At 37.9% G+C, this 17083-nt stretch overlaps 1 protein-coding gene across 10 annotated transcripts in view; it reads left to right on the forward strand.

Moving 5' to 3' along the window:
• Positions 1-17083, forward strand: part of LOC110850936 (muscle calcium channel subunit alpha-1) — a 49502-nt gene that overhangs the window by 14202 nt on the left and 18217 nt on the right. For all 10 annotated transcript variants that reach the window (XR_004835132.1, XR_004835131.1, XM_035852850.1 and 7 more), the window contains 28 exons: positions 377-425; positions 563-619; positions 710-749; positions 845-944; positions 1360-1412; positions 1488-1541; positions 1681-1733; positions 1810-1909; positions 1992-2027; positions 2139-2208; positions 2340-2439; positions 2553-2656; positions 3280-3431; positions 3576-3684; positions 5082-5115; positions 5211-5322; positions 5703-5776; positions 6111-6262; positions 6390-6600; positions 6668-6788; positions 7256-7305; positions 7458-7508; positions 8722-8828; positions 10200-10279; positions 11331-11487; positions 11558-11601; positions 11666-11751; positions 11849-11939. Coding sequence is in view for 8 of the 10 variants with exons in the window: in XM_035852850.1 (XP_035708743.1) it covers positions 377-425; positions 563-619; positions 710-749; positions 845-944; positions 1360-1412; positions 1488-1541; positions 1681-1733; positions 1810-1909; positions 1992-2027; positions 2139-2208; positions 2340-2439; positions 2553-2656; positions 3280-3431; positions 3576-3684; positions 5082-5115; positions 5211-5322; positions 5703-5776; positions 6111-6262; positions 6390-6600; positions 6668-6788; positions 7256-7305; positions 7458-7508; positions 8722-8828; positions 10200-10279; positions 11331-11487; positions 11558-11601; positions 11666-11751; positions 11849-11939 (2447 nt within the window). In the remaining 2 variants the exon portion in view is untranslated. The remainder of the gene's footprint in view (positions 1-376; positions 426-562; positions 620-709; positions 750-844; positions 945-1359; positions 1413-1487; positions 1542-1680; positions 1734-1809; positions 1910-1991; positions 2028-2138; positions 2209-2339; positions 2440-2552; positions 2657-3279; positions 3432-3575; positions 3685-5081; positions 5116-5210; positions 5323-5702; positions 5777-6110; positions 6263-6389; positions 6601-6667; positions 6789-7255; positions 7306-7457; positions 7509-8721; positions 8829-10199; positions 10280-11330; positions 11488-11557; positions 11602-11665; positions 11752-11848; positions 11940-17083) is intronic.

Genomic DNA, 17083 nt, shown 5'->3' on the forward strand with positions numbered 1-17083 from the left:
TATTCACACAATCACTCACTCTTGACTCGGCTCCTTGAGTAATGAGTGAGTAGGGCTTGAGACATTGTTAATTGCACGTTTCCTTCCACCAAATGCAACACAATTCTTCAAGATGAGAGAAATTTTCGGTGCTTATTGAGCAATAAAGTTTCAGAAGTGAAGCTGGGTGGATATCGAAATTGTGCAGCATAACATGCTTTCAACATTTTCCTATGTAAAGAACTTGTTGAATGAGCGGAAAGTATTATAGTTTTTGGTTGAAATTACCAAAACTTGAAATAAGTTGAGAGCTTCTTCATCACAAAAGTATCTTTATTAAAGCCCCATTAATTTGTTTCCAACTTTTGATTAATTTTGGTTTTCCTTGCTCACATAGACCATTCGAGTACCTGATATTGCTTACAATCTTCGCAAACTGTGTAGCCGTAAGTACAATTGTTAATTTACCGATATTATTATTGAACAGACCCATAAATGCTTATTCATAAATACATAATTGGTTATCCCTTTCACCATGTTTAATCTATGCATAACATGATTTTCTTGCATTTTCTTTATTAAGTTGGCTGTATACACTCCATACCCGAACAGTGATTCCAACAGCACAAATCAAACTTTGGCAAGTTACGAATAATAATTGTCATCCAACTTCTTCATCCAATTTGGACAGTCTTTAATTTACCACAATTTAATTGGTTTTATTTTACAGGAAAAGATAGAGTACGTGTTTTTGATAATTTTCACTGCAGGTAATTTAATATCAAATTTCTGGAAGAAGTTATTACTTGGAAAATTAGTTTGGTGAAATGTAATACATTTTTAATATCTCATTAATTTGTTTCAGAATGTTTTATGAAAATCATAGCATATGGATTTGTTGCTCATCCTGGATCCTACCTCCGGAATGGGTGGAATTTCCTCGATTTCACAATTGTAGTCATAGGGTAAGTCTAACATTACACAAGACCCACCCACCCACCACAGTCCTACTTCTTTGCATGACAACGTCCCATTTCGTTAATTAAGTCAATATGGACAGAGCATAAATGAAACTTCTTTGAAATTAGTACGATTCGTTTGACAATATCATACGAATATTTCGTTTAAAAAATACATGTCAAAATTAAATACTTTTCACCGGACTTAAAATTTTTTTAAATGCAACCATGCATACGTCCCCCTTATAATTAATTTGCATGTGACGTTTTAAATGTTTACTTTCCTTTATGTTTCTTCTTGGTGCGAAAAATATTCATGTTAATTACAAAAGCAAAGTGTAAACTGCATGTAGTGAAGGGTGTATTTTTTTAAGCGAAAACTCAAATTCTTTGGTAAATCACGCTCATACATTTTTTGCAGGTTAATTAGCACAGCTCTTTCAAATTTAATGAAGGAGGGTTTTGATGTAAAAGGTAAGCAGTCTTACAAAAGGAAAGTGAGCTGAGGGAGGATTGCGAACGTATTTAATAATGTTTTCAATGCAATAGCGCTCCGAGCATTCCGTGTTTTAAGACCTTTGCGGCTCGTGTCTGGTGTACCAAGTGAGTAAATATTAAATATGCTACATACAAACCCACAGTGATTATAATACACCAGTAAATAGATGGATGATGATGACGACGTTCTCTAATTTAGCCTACTTACACCCAATTAACTCGGCAACTTGTAATTTTAAAATAGGTCTGCAAGTGGTCATGAACTCAATTCTGCGTGCCATGGTGCCTTTGTTACATGTAAGTACTTAAGTACTTCCACTTCCAGAGTAGTTGAAATTTGATTGCGATTTTGTACATGTGCAAATTATTGCAGATCGCTCTTTTGGTCATTTTCGTAATTATCATCTACGCCATTGTGGGCTTGGAGCTTTTCTCTGGAAAGTTGCATCACACATGTTATGAAACCTACACAGGTAACAAACTGCCAAGTGCACTTGAAACCCTTGAGAATTAATTCATACGGTAACACTAAAAACACGGGATTTTCTTGTTCAGGGGAAATTATGAAGGACCCTCATCCCTGTCAACCAGGTATATTTGCTATTCATTTTCACTTAAAGTGTACACGTCATACGTATAATAAATACGCGGATAGTTATTCAAAAGCAGAGTTATAGGCAAATGAATAATCTAAATTTCCAGACCGTGATTCTTTCGGCTACTATTGTGATGAGCTGGGTGAAAACTACTCGTGTGAATCCGGTTGGGAAGGGTGAGAGCTTTTTAATCACAAATCCCTATGCACTTTCCTCGGCTTTAAAATGATCATTACGTTCATATTACTTATGTATAAGACGCAATTAAAAGCTTCAACTTGTTGATTGCTAATTGGTTTGATGATAGGCCTCACGATGGGATCACAAACTTTGATAATTTCGGCCTTGCCATGCTCACAGTGTTCCAGTGCATTACGTTAGAGGGCTGGACCCAAGTAATGTACGATGTAAGTCTCGCATATTCCTCACAAAATCAAAATATACTCCTCAGTAAATTTAGAAAAGATGAGAATTGAGATTACGAACATAATGTTGATTTTGGGAAAAAACACGTCCGCAGATTCAAGACGCAATGGGCAACACTTGGCAGTGGACCTACTTCATCTCTATGGTTATCATTGGAGCTTTCTTCGTGATGAACCTTATTCTTGGTGTGCTTAGCGGGTGAGCAAATTAACAATTGCACAATATTCCATTCGAATTCCATACAAAAGCTCCCCAATTGACAACCCACGTCTGCCTTCTCTTGTCCTCTCGTCATCATATCCACTTAAATGGAGTTTGCTCTTGGATGTCAGCCTGGTTCAAGTTTTGGCTGATGTTGATACGTGTGGAGTGGACAAATTGATTATCGCTAATGAATCCCATTCTGAAGGCGGTGGTGGTGGTAGCGTTTCCAACCAACCAACACTAAAGAGGAGGAGGAAGATGACGATGATGACGATGTTGGATGATGGCACGTGTGATAGCTTTTCCTTGTTTATCATAGATTCGATTAGGTACACAGGCATTGGTAGCATAGGAAACGACGACGACGACCATGCCGAATCGCATTTCATAGGCTTCAAATTCTGGGGCCTGAGGATATTCAATTCCCATTGGAAATTTGATATCGGGGTTATGACATGGAAAAATCTGGAAAGTTGATTATGATTAACAAGTAGCTCATCACCCCTCATCTCATATGACCTAATACGTTTATGCTATTATAATATGATTACGACGGATTTAATTTCACAACCTTGTTCATCAGTGGCCTTTCACCTTCATGATTCTGTAATTTTTAGTGAATTTTCCAAAGAGAGAGAGAAGGCGAAAGCGAGAGGAGATTTCCAAAAGCTGAGAGAAAAACAGCAAATCGAGGAAGATTTGAGGGGTTATCTCGACTGGATAACACAAGCTGAGGATATCGAGCCTGACGCAGAGGATAAAGGCCGAGGTGAGTAATATGGGCATTAAAAAACGAATAAATATAAAGTATGTAGCTCAGTTTAAGTCGCTGTTTCTTTTTTGCCTTTAAAATCTTCTCGACGAATTAAATTCAAGTCATTTCAACCGTTTCGGTCTTGTTTTGTTTTGCCAGACAAAGGCGACTGGAAGGGTGAAATGGAGTCGAAGGAGGAATGCGACGATTCGGAAATCCACACTTCAAGGCTGCCTTGGTTCCACGCTAAACGGCGAGCTTTAGAAAGGTGAGTGTGTGTGCGTGTGCTAAAAAAGTTGACCTAAAAATACTCATGGTTCCAAATCTCAAAAAGTTAAGTGACAGAAACAACGAAACAAGAAAACGGCAATTTGACCTTTTGCCAAAAAGATGGTTGAAATATTTTATAAATACGAAGTACGTAGTGCCCAACCAAAAGTGTATAAACGGCACAGGGGAGTCCAAACGCAATATATTGTATAATTCATGTCTGGCAGAGAAGAAGACATAAAGGAAATTACGTGGTGGTTTGGTAACGACCATAATAATGGAGTGAAAGCGGAAAGAGAAAGCGTTAAGAATCCGCAGTCCGTCAGCAAGCACTTGAAGCTGCAAGAGGACGACGCAGACCGTGGCATATTATTTGGTTTGGTTTGTAGCAGCAGTAGTCAGCCGCGGTTAAGCACTTGAGGCCAAGTCATATGTACTAAGCATCTTATTAGCTGGGGCTTCCCCCCACTTAAACCAGCCAAGCCAAACAGAACAAGAGCGAAAGTGAGGCATAAAAGACCCAGAATGAATTTGATGAGACCTTGTAATTAACACACACCGCCGTCAAGGCTGAGATGAACCACATTCTTACAAATCTCTTCTTCTTCGCCGTAGCGAAACATTTTTCAACGGTGCCCAAAAACTCATGCCTCGCGTGTATCAGAGGGGAAAGCGTGTGTTCACTGTCCTCCGTTTGATCTCAATCTTCTTGTTGCTTCAGTTTACTTTGAAGATGAGGATTTTAAAAATGACGCAATGAACCGTTCATGTTCCCGTTTAATTTTGAAGAACAATGAAACTCGGATGTTGGTTTTGCGGTGGATTGTGGTGGTGGTGGTGGAGAGAAGAGAATGCAATATTCACTGTTTGGTCAGCACTAATCCGTTCACCGATTCGATTGGTTTTTCCAGCACCTTGTAGAGTATTTTTTGGACATTACTTTTTTGCCCTGACCAAACCCAGATCCTTGCAGCCGGGAAAACGTAACTTTCTTGCCATATAAATATCCATACTGGAGGAAAGTCACGCTTGAACCATTTACAGAAATCCCACATATATCTACCCATTGACTCCATATTCTATTTTTTCTGCTGCTGGGGTTTGGATTTGGATGCTTTTTTGATGACCATGTCTTACTTTCTCCCAACGAGATACAATTCTTACACAATTGCTGCGTTGGTGTTTTTTGCTATCCTATTGTTCCCCTTTATCAACCATAACAGCTCGTACGTGTTTCTGCACAAGAAAATATACCGGCTCCTCAAAGTGACGAGCATTAAGAATAACGATATATTGGGTTATTATTAGAACACGAAATCAAGAAAAGCTCAACATGACTTGAGCAAAACTACAAATATATTATTTAATAATCAATCGGCTAATACTGATTCGCAGATTAATCCGACGATTGAGACGAGCATGTAGAAAGGCAAGTACATAGTATTGCACTTATGTGCAACCTGTAATGTACCGTCTATATATACGTATTTAACATGGGGACTAATTCTACATGTAACCTTGCAGGCCGTCAAGTCTCAAGCGTTCTACTGGCTAATAATAGTTCTAGTCTTCCTAAATACGGGTATCCTGTCCACCGAGCATTACAAGCAACCTGCCTGGTTGGATGATGTCCAAGGTATGCATTTCACACTCTTAAACTTTCACTTATTTACATATTATTAATAAACATCTCAAAGTTATTTACAAGCTTTTCAAAAACATGAACTACAACTAATTTTGTATAGAATACATACATACATTTCTAAAAATATAAAAATCTCGCGTTATCTTCGATCTATTTCTCCTTCTGTTTACTTTACCAGGAACAAAACAGGAGCCAAGAATAACATTTATGAGAAAACACAGCTCTACATCCTGTACTTTCTCTCTATATTTTCTCTCTCCTTTATTTTATTGTAACGTTTCGGTGGGAGTGAGTGGAGCGAGTTAGGCCTTAATCCTCTGTAATCCTGTGCAGCCAGCTAAGCCGAGTCCTGTTATTGTTTCTCTTTACAGAAGTGACAAACCTTTTCTTCGTTGTTCTCTTCACTTTGGAAATGCTCCTCAAGATGTTCAGTCTGGGTTTCCAGGTAAGCTCGATAAGCTCATTTCTTGTTCTAAGTATCATAAGTAGCCAAACCATTTACCTGCAAAGAAGTTGATATTAGAAGAGGATGAGGAGGCAGAGGACATTTAACTGATCAGCCGGATATGGGAGGCATGCTGAATTGTTCATTAAAAGCCGTACAAGTAATCCTTATGGGTGGGATAAACCTATCAGTTTTAAATTGGATGAATGACCTTGGGTCAAAGAATTGCTCAATTTGTGATTATAAATTACTTGATGATTAAATTAAGTGCATAGTTTTGTAGCGAAAATAACATATTTATTTACGGTATTTAATGTAATTATGTTAATTTCAGGGTTACTTTGTGTCCTTATTCAACCGTTTCGATTGCTTTGTGGTGATTAGCAGTATTTTGGAGATTGTGCTGACCAAGACTGAAGTGATTCCCCCTCTCGGGGTATCCGTCCTACGATGCGTCCGGTTATTACGAGTTTTTAAAGTAACAAGGTGACCAGTAAACGCTTATTTATTCATTCATTACACTAATATCCTTCACCTATTTTCTCCAAGTATGATCTTAAAAGCTAATAAAAAATTATAATTTTTCGTTTATCTTAATTCGTATAAAATGCAGATATTGGAGAGCGTTATCCAATTTGGTGGCATCCCTTTTGAATTCCATCCAGTCCATTGCATCCCTGCTCCTCTTGCTCTTTTTATTCATCGTTATCTTTGCCCTTCTGGGCACCCAAGTTTTCGGAGGAAAGTTCAATTTTGACCCGACCAAGGAGAAAGAGCGTCAAAATTTTGACACATTTTGGCAAAGCTTGCTCACAGTGTTTCAGGTATGACTGCATGATGTAATCCGATTAAAGCGTGTTCAAATAAACTTAACACGACGGCAAAATTTAGATTCTAACTGGTGAAGACTGGAACGAGATAATGTACAACGGGATCAAAGCGTATGGCGGTGTTGGGTCTATTGGGATCGTGGCCTGCATTTATTTCATTATTCTCTTCATCTGCGGAAACTGTAAGTTTTATGTACAGTAAAATTCTATTTTTTTAGGCGACGATGCATTTTAGAACAAGTTGAACCTCGCAAATTGCTTCAAATGCGGAAGTAATTTTGTAGCTAGAATTGTTTAAGACCAAAATTCAGCTCAGCCATCCAATATCAATTTATGATGATATGTAATTTCTACTGCTAGCTCAAATTATAACTTACAGAAGAGAACACTTACTAAGCACTTCGCTATTAATTATCACATGCTTATCTGACCCCACAATTATATTCGGTTTGGTAATTGCGATCATTAATTGTACAAGGATTTACTTAGCACATGCGTTTCAGCCGATCGCATTTCTCGATATGCACGAGTTCCACTCTGAGAGTGAGATATATGTCCTTCTGCAATTTTATAATCGCCCCCATTTCACCAAAATATAGCATTTGACCTCAATAAAAAAGCACATTCACGGTTTTAATTATCATTGCAGACATCCTTCTTAATGTATTCTTGGCCATTGCCGTGGACAACTTGGCAGACGTAAGTGTCCCTAATGTCACTCCTTTTCATTCAGGTCTCAAAAATGGGTTTATTGTGACCATAAGGGTTACACAGATTTAATCACTCTTCGCAAATTGTGACACATATTTCGCACAATAATTAGCAATTTTATAACTATGCATTTTCTTCAGGCGGATTCTCTCACAGCAATCGAGAAGGAGGAGGAAGAAGCCGCCGCGGCAGTAAGTCGGCCATTAATTATTTAACCAACATCATTTTCATATAAAAGGAACACATGTCGTTGGATCTTTATTCAATTGAAGGTTAAATCATTTTGTGGCTTGACATGCATTTTGGGTTGATTTTTATCAAATGGTGGATTTGCATGGGGACGCTGGTTTGGTGGCGGTCTCGAAACCGAGGCATTTATCTCGGTGGTGAATTCCGAGTGAGCAATTGCAATGAGTTTTCTCTGCAGGAGTTACTTTCCAATTTGTCTCTCGCTCTCTTTCTGCTCCACGTTGTGCCGTATTTCATAAAGTCAACCACCACTCTTGAGCCATCCACAAACATAATAATTCGCTATTGTAAGAGAGCCCGGTGGGTGTGCAACGATTGCCTTGCAAACCCAACTGCGACAGGACGTGGAGGATGTTAGTTCTGCTTATTTACTTGTGTGTGTGTGTTGGTGTTTATTATCAGCAGCATCACGAATGGCAATCTCATGCCAAGCAAACCATGCGTCCCCTCGGCTGGCTGAGACTAATGCAATTCAGTGAGTAATAGAGTTGCAGAAATTGGCATCAAGAGTTGGTTAAGTAAGAGTGAGTGAGGGGCATGGCATCACACATCATGTGATCTTTTTCGTTGGTGTGAACATGAGAAAATGCTTTGTTTAAGGATTGTTGAGCAACGAAAGATATAAATTAACCCTGTTTTGTGTGTGATTAGTGATTTTCATCTGCATAGCGTAGAACCAGGTTCACACACAAACTAACAAGTAAAACTACAACATTCTACACGGTGAAACAAGCATAACGGGATGAGCAGCAGCCAGTCTGCGAACATCGCATTCGTGGCACAGAGCGAGGAAATGATTTATTACGTGCGTATGTATTTTCACTTTCTGCTTGGCAGGGGCCGTCTCTCATTCATCACCCATTTATTATTGTACAAATTGTACAAATTCACTTTAATAATTCTCAGCAAAGAGTTGAAGCTCGGCCAAGGCGAGGGTGTGAGAGAGTGAAAGTTGAAATGAGTAATTGGGGTATTTTGACACGTGTTGGATCTCATTTCTCCAAATGTCACTGATGTCAGCCTCCTTTTCATTAGGGTCTCAAAAATGGGTTTATTGTGGCCATAAGGGTTACACAGATTTAATCACTCTTCACACATTGTTATACATATTCTACACAAAAACTAGCAATAATTATAACTGTGCGTTTTCTTCAGGCTGCTGGAGCCGGTGTGGTTAAAGAAATTACGGAAGAGAAGGAGACAAGCCGCATGGAAGAGCTGGAGGTGGAAGAAGAATATCACAATAACACGGAAGAAGTTATGTAAGTACTAGTTAATTATTTAAAGTGGTTTATTTACTAGATGCGACTGATTTGCATAAAATATGGTAATTAAAAAGACGCTGATTACATAAAGTCAGTATGCAAGTTGGGTTCAAAGGAACGAGAGAAAAGACGGGTCTGTTTATGGGCCGTGGTGGTCGTGGTGTGATGTAAGAAAGCATTAGAAAATGAAGAAATTGCTACTCGGAAGTAAAAGTAAGCCATTGTCTATAAAAGTTATCGATTGTGGTGCTCGTTCAAGCAAAAAATATCGGGATAATTCAATAAGACGGTGGAGACAATCTCGTCTAAGATAATTCAGATGGGATGGGTCTGGTCTGCACAAACCTCCAACCATCATTATTACAATTGCTGGTGAAAGTGGAACGCTCGACCCGGACAACATTCTTTGCAGTCGTGCTCCTCTAAAGTCGACACTTCAAAAGTTGGGTGGCGAAACTCCAACCCAAGTCTCAAACTTATACACACAAGTGTCCCACTCTTAAACGACTACGGAATCCCACATTCCAGAAAAAAACAAGCATCTCGTAAATTATGGTAAAAATTTAATTGGAAATTCGAAATGTTACTTTTCCTAGTTGTTATTTTTCGCCAAAGTTATTTTTTTATACTTTCACCATATCCAAGAGGAAGGTCCAACAAAATGCAGTAGTTTGAGAGCATGTACTACTCCTACGTAACATGATGTTTGATGGCAATGCGGGGGGAAATAGTTCGGCGCCATTTATCCCTCAAGAAAAATGCTCTTTGCTCTCAGCAGCAATATTTATGTTTATGGTGTTTTTTTCGCCGCTGCTGTGCCTTTCTTCTGGACAAAGTGCAGCAGCAACACTCCATAAAGCGATTTCAGTTAAGGACGAGACCTTCCGTGATTTGGGTATGAGTGGATCTTTTCTGATTTGTGATCTCAATGGCGAGTCGTTTCCACTGGAATGCTCACTTAATGGTCAGTTAGCCGAAGAGAATTTGGATAACCGGAGATCTTTTACCCTTTCTTGACTTCCACTTGATTTACCCAATAAGCAACATGGGCGAAAGACGTAGTAGTTGGGTTGCGAAATAAATGAGAGTATTCCATCATTGTAGCTCCTTGGATGCAGTGGATGCATGCATGGTTTGTAAAAATTGAGTATTTTTTCAAATCAGAAATGCTCCACCATTCCATACTATTTGACAAGCAAATTAATTCAACTTTCACTTTTTCACGATTGATAAGCTCTTCTAAAATCCGAGATGTATTTTTATGAATATTTTCACCGAGTGGGTTTAAATAATTGCTTCGAGAATTTACTATTGTGTGTTTGTGCATTTGAACCAGGTTTTGAATTGACGTCTTTCTGACAATTTCAGACGGGAAGGCGATGAGCTGGAACACCAAATTAGTTTCGAGACTGATGGAGAGGAGTACGATGACAGTAAGGATGCTCAAGGTATTGGAGTGAAAAGCCTTTTTATTATACAAACTCGTTCCCATATCCGATGTGCATCAGACGAGACGCGCAAAATGTTCACATTCATGCATTTGTTCACACTTGCTCGTCATTCGGACACTTTGGAGATGTATAACTTTGTTTTTGTAGCATTTTCCGTTCCTTCCTTGATGATTTCGTCACAAGTGCATAGAAAGTATGTTTCCCTTCTTGCTGACATCTGTACCAGGATTCATGCTTACGGCCGCAATTACTTAAATTCTTACGATTTATGCCCAACCGCAAGACAGAATTTATGAGAGTGGTGTGATGATATGGAGAGAGAGCAATGTATCGTGTGTCGTCTAGTGTCTTATTGGAGGGTGTTTCTTATGTTTTTACTGGTTCGTTTGGGTACTTGGGGTTAGCAGTAAAATAAATAAGCTATAAATTGATAGTGAAGTTGGCTTCAGTTTTTAGTGGGCAATACTTTGTATTCAGCCATCAAATCCTTGTTTGTTTGTGGAAGAGAAAACTATTCCGACGACTTTCTATTGAGGACAATGCTGTAATTTTGTGTACGCACTCGACCCGAGCTTACTTTGTTAGATTATGAGATGTAGATTTTCATACCAGATTACAATTATATTGCCACATAATAACAGTTTGTTTGCAAGTAGCAAACAGCGGTCATTCGAATCTTGAAATTCGTCCAAATTTGCATAATTTATAGGAGAAAGACAATGTTTCGGAAATGATATAAACTGCTGATGTTCATTTACAATGGGGGTGCAGACTTTCCTTTTTGAAACGTAATTTCCAGAGAAAGAGAAAGTCGCCCCAATTTGTCGCCGTTGACTGTCCTTGATGTTTTAATTCTGGAAATTATGTGTCGTATTTAATTATATTTAGTCCTAGATATAAATAATTAAAGGAGATGTGTGCCAAGATTTTTCAAATTAGAAATTTGTCATGTGGTGAAAGCAATGTGATACGTGCAACAAGCAGATGATTATTTTGAGATTTTGGGGGATACTACTCGTTTTAATTGTCTGCACCTGGATAATTGTAGAAGGTGACGACGAGGACGTGATGGAGTACATCGAGGAGGAAGAAGAAGAAGTCCAGCCCACGGCACGTCCTCGTCGCATGTCTGAAATTCGATCGAGCATAAAAGTCAAACCGCTACCGAAAGCTTCTAGTTTTTTTGTCTTTTCTCACAAAAATCGGTAAGGAACGAATTTTCAGAGCTCTCAGACACTTTATTGTTGTCATAAAAAATATTACTGCCTTAATTAGATTTCGAGCATTTTGCTACTGGTTTGTGAACCATAACATGTTTGGTAAGAGAAAGTAACTGAAGTATGTAGTGTTACAAGTGTATTAAATAATTCATTTTCAAATCAGGAAACGTGATCCTTATTTGCATCCTCATCTCTTCGGCAATGCTCGCAGCGGAAGATCCCCTCAATGAAAAATCGGAGAGAAATTTGGTATTTAATTTAAGAAAAATAATTCTACAAAAAATTTGAGACATTTCAATTTTAATTAAAATTAAAAATTAAAAAACATTTTTGATTTATTTAATAGATATTGAACAAATTCGACTACTTTTTTACTACCGTGTTCACAATTGAGATTTGCTTGAAGATGGTCTCATTCGGGTTTGTCCTACATGAAGGTAAGTTGATGAATTTTACTCGAATTAGGAGACAAAGACTGACAAATGCGATGGTGTAAAGTGTAACACTCGGATTTAGTTAAAATTTTGGAATCATGAAGTTTAAGTCGATGCAACCATCGTTACTTGAAGGAGCTTGTGCGCTTGTTGGAATTCATCAAAATATTTGAGGTCAAATGTTCAGATTCCTAGTATATAGAAATCTGAGTTGTAATGTGTAGATTGCATTGTTTGGTCAGTCTGCATTCAAGATGCAGATTGAACGCAATTTACATTGGTTTTACAGTAGATGCATGTAAATCAATGTTTGTCTGCATGGAACAGTGGAAGTGATGGCAGGTATGTGACGCTGCATCACTGCCACATCTTGCAAACTTATCTTATGTAGATTGAGTTGTCCAGTTTGGTAGTTTGCTAAACAGGCAGAAAATGTAGTATCTAATGTATGCATGCATTTGTTCCAATGTTGAACAAACAACTGTATTTATGTATATCAACTTATTTTTAGTCTGAAAATGAATGTAAGATTTAGCATACACGGGTGCTTGTCGGTCCGTCCTGCAGTATAAAGCCAGCCACGGACCAGACCCAAAATAACATCAAATACTTGTCAGAGCCTTACAACCTCTGCACAAGACTATTTCGCATATCTCAACTTGCCTCAAGATGAGAAAGTGAGATTGCGAATTAAACTATGTATCACATTACCCCAAGAAATAATTAAGTAGCTAATACAAGAAGACAGCATGTCTTGATTTTAACCACAGTAAATAAATCCCAACGTTGATATTATTACAAATATTAACCTCTCTGTGTCCATTGTAATAATTCCCAAAACTCCACCACAATCATTTAAACTTACACAAAATCAAACATCACTAGTTTCTCATGAACAAAAACATCAAAGTTGTAAAAATTGGCGATTTTTATCAGACGGAGAAAGCAAACTTTACTTCCGTTCTATTTTCATCACATTCATTTTCACTCTGATTTCTTACTCGAGCATAGGCCTTCATACTTGTAGAACATAATCAATGATGCAAAATAATCAGAAATTAATTACGGTATAAAACATTTCACAGATTTCATACAAGTTTAATTTGCTTAATGATTACAGATGACACTTTTATTATGTTAATTACCATAAATTTATATAAAAATTGAATATATGTACAAACTTCAGCACAAACAAAATAAAATGGAAAAACTTAATTTACTTTCCAAGTCTAAGGCGTTGGTATGTGGAATTTGCTACACATTCGTATATCGTCCAATATATCGAATTGGCTATCAAAATTACCAACACTTTAGGAATGAAAAGTATATTAAGGTTTCCTAATTGGAAAATGGGAATATAATGGGAAATTCCCATTATATTTTGGCTTTACTGAATTTATGCATACATTTAATTTGGGATATAAATTTATAGTCATAAAAATAAAAGGAATTCCTTTTATTTTGGATAGTATCCGACTGTGTGCAATTATTTCTTTTGTTCCACACATCTATGCTTTCCGAAAATTCGGTGCGCATGGCGTACTAAATAGTTGTATTTGCGACACGATGATTCGCACATTCGCACAAGCATTAGCGTCGTTCTGCACATTTACCACCGATGTCCATACGTGCACGCATTTAATGCAAAATTGTATGTCTGGCTGATATTTAAAGTTAGGTTTGGAGTATTTGGAAGTAGTTTGAATTGACTTGGAGTACTTTTTCAGCAGTCTTTGGTGGTTTGCGTCCCTTAGAGTGGGTGTAGATGACGTCAATGTGCGAGGGGAGTAAGCAAACTAGTTAAGGTTGTGCATAACTCGGGTAGAAGGCCAACACATGCAAAGGATATTAGTGTCGAGATATATTTATGCACAGCGACTTTCGTTTTGATAAGCAAACTTGAAGTGCCTATGACGAAAATATGAAGTTTTTGCATGTACTTAGCTAAGTCATTGGACACATATGAGATATGTTGTTGTGCATGAATCTCAAGTAGAGAGTGCTTCCAATCAATGTGAAGGTGAAATTAGGTTGAGAAACTAATGTGATCGCCAACGTCCGAGGTTTGTTCCACACTCAGTGACTTGTTACTCAGAAACTACGTTTCCTCCTCAGTTCATCAAATTTGAAACCAGGATCAGGGGAGACCAAAGACCTGGACATTACCCTCGGTGGGATGATACAAAATACACCCTAACTTTGTAAGTCATGTGTGCTCTATGAAGAATATTCTAACCGAAGAAGGATAAACTTTGTGACTTGAAGCTGTCGAATTTCTTACTTTTTTAATTAACGATACTTTCAAGTTAAGCTAAACTAAGTAGCGAATAGTTTTTTAATCAGAGTATGTATTTCATATTGGCATTAGGCAATGTGTAAGGAGATTAATCGTCTCATACGGAAGGCAAGTTGACGATAATGAACTAGTTATGCTCCTACGACACATATCTTAGTGATATGCAACTGAAAATCACAGGTAGTTTGTGTAAATTAAACTGCAGTCATGACTCAAATATCCAGTTGTACAACAAGCCTATATATTATTCTTTTGGAACAACTTTGTTGTTTAATAAGGTGCAACGACTGCCAAATATTTATGAGTGTGGTCGCGACAATAAAGTACATAAATGTGTCATTTTTTTCCGGTTCTGCATGACATATAAACTCTACTTCTTTCGTGAGCAGAACTTGCCCGAAGAATGAAATTCCGCCTTATGTCAACATGTTCTTAGCAAACTTAGCGTTACGGTAATGCTAATCGTATGTCCCCCGTAAAACACCTTTAGACTAGCATGGCAATTCTTTATCCTTATACACCCACGATCGCAGATGCAGATGGTCTACATAGCAAAGTAGAGTAAGTTTATGCTTTTGGTTCCCATCGGTCAATAATCAACTCATACATGTCTCTCGTGTAGAAATCTCTCACGCACAGCATAAGAGGCACTTAATAATTGTAATGCTGTTTTAACCGAGTGGAAACCTTTGTCACATCTACTTTAAGATCAGAACTCATAAACTTTACACACATCTTGTTTATCTCAACATACTATTTTCTTGGTTAATCCACGCATAAGTAAAAGTGATAGTGATTTGAGTAAAGTCATATTTACTATTTCCTTTTTCATACGAATGAAGTAAGCGTAAACCATGTTACTGAGCTCAAACACTGAAATAACGCTTGCTTGTGTGTGTGTGTTTAGATTTTGTACACATGACACTGAAAAATTTGAAAACCGAATTTATGATAATGATGGAAGACGTATGCAGCACCAAATCTGAGCGCTGTTAATGTCTGGGTAAATTGTATGATAGGATGCCAGTGGAAGTCAAGTGTTTAGTTTCTATGTTATTTAACCTAAATACCTAAGTTTACTTCATCCTTGAAACTCATTAGTTCATGGATCATTATTGTATTACACTTTCCTGCTCAAAATATATGTAGCTTTTTCGAACGCATCATTGAAGTTTATGATCCATGACAAACACGTAAATTGTAAAATGCACACACACGAAATTGTACATTCTTGTAAAGATAGGTTTTCGGTGATAAGTTCAAGAACTTGACGCCCGTACTTTCTTCACCTTCAACTGCGTACGGTCACTCATGCTTGTCCATGGGATCAATTTACTTCGTTTCATGGGTAGACATCGAGCTCCCGTCGTCGGGGCTTGTTTCTCGTCTCAACTTTCTCGAATCTTACCTTCTACTAGACAGATGCCAATGTTTTCCGTGGTCTCAATAACAACCTGCACCTGATTATGTGAATTTGCAGCTCCAAACTGAAAATTGTTGTATGCACCACAATGGACCTCCAACAATGCAAAAATCAAATGTATTTATGATCAGCCATGGACTAGTTTAATGTTGGCGTGACTGTATCGTATGCAGTTTACGAATGGAGGCGTGATACCTTGACGCATAACACCAGCAGTTAAATGGTGTTTGACTTGTAAAAGGGTTTATTACGATTGATATTATTGATTCATATTGCTTAGTTGTACATGATAGAATAATATAATTTGTAACATCCAACACATCATCACAAGTTTGATTTCACGTTTATTGACAAGGAGAAATTTATGTCACACTTGAATAAAATAATTGGTCGAGTTTTAGAGGTACATTTATATACCGATAAGCAACAAGAGTACGGTAATATCTAAAATAAATGTTAGCCATATCGAATTTTAGGAATTAACGAAGTTGATAAGTTCCATCTTTATTTGAAGGTGCTACAATAGAGTGACATTTAATTCTTATTTGCTGTATCGTACAATATTTAAAGACATCCAGTTCCCTTTACCCAAAAAAGGTTGTGTGTTTTCGATGAACACCTGACAGGGTTGTTGTGCATGTATTTCACTTTTTAGACATAATAATTACTAAATAATAATAATAATAATATAATATAATATAATATAATGTTATATATTATATAATATAATATTATATATTTTATATTATATAATATAATATAATATTATATATTTTATATTATATAATATAATATTATATATATTATATTCATTCATTCATATTCAATTTATTAGCATTTGATATGGCCATGAGCCCTCATCAATATAGAGATTACAGAGTTAGATATGTAAATGTAAATATAGTAAAATAAAGTAAAATAAAGTAGTCAGAGGAATAGTGGGAAAACCTGGCTATGGTGTAGAGCCAGGAAAACCACTATCACCTCTGGGAATGTGGCCCAGAGGTCCATTCGGCTCTGACTACCTACATCACCCAGGCAGGACAAATGAGTGATAGGGATCATAGGCAGATCCCGAGAGGTGATGGTGATATCCAAATGAGGACGGCGTCGCGAAGGCGGAAGCAAGACGAGTGAAGGTTGTTGGGCGGGGCGTCCACGGACCACGCAATACCTTAGCGCCCTCCCGGGCACGGGCTACGTGTCCCCTTCACGGTCACGCAGTGTGACCAGGGCCGAGCGACACTACCCACTTGCCCCTTCACCCCTCACAGCACAACCGGGTCATGGGACCCCCGTAGGCCCGACTACGCTGCCCACCGCCATGCACGACCCCGTCCTCACTCTTCCACCAACCACCCCCCACGGTCACTACCCCGATATACCAAACAGTGACCTACCTTGGGGAGTCCTCCTGGCGTAGATCCT

This window comes from Folsomia candida, unplaced genomic scaffold, assembly GCF_002217175.1.
Source record: "Folsomia candida strain VU population unplaced genomic scaffold, ASM221717v1 Fcan01_Sc006, whole genome shotgun sequence".
Lineage (NCBI taxonomy): Eukaryota > Metazoa > Arthropoda > Collembola > Entomobryomorpha > Isotomidae > Folsomia > Folsomia candida.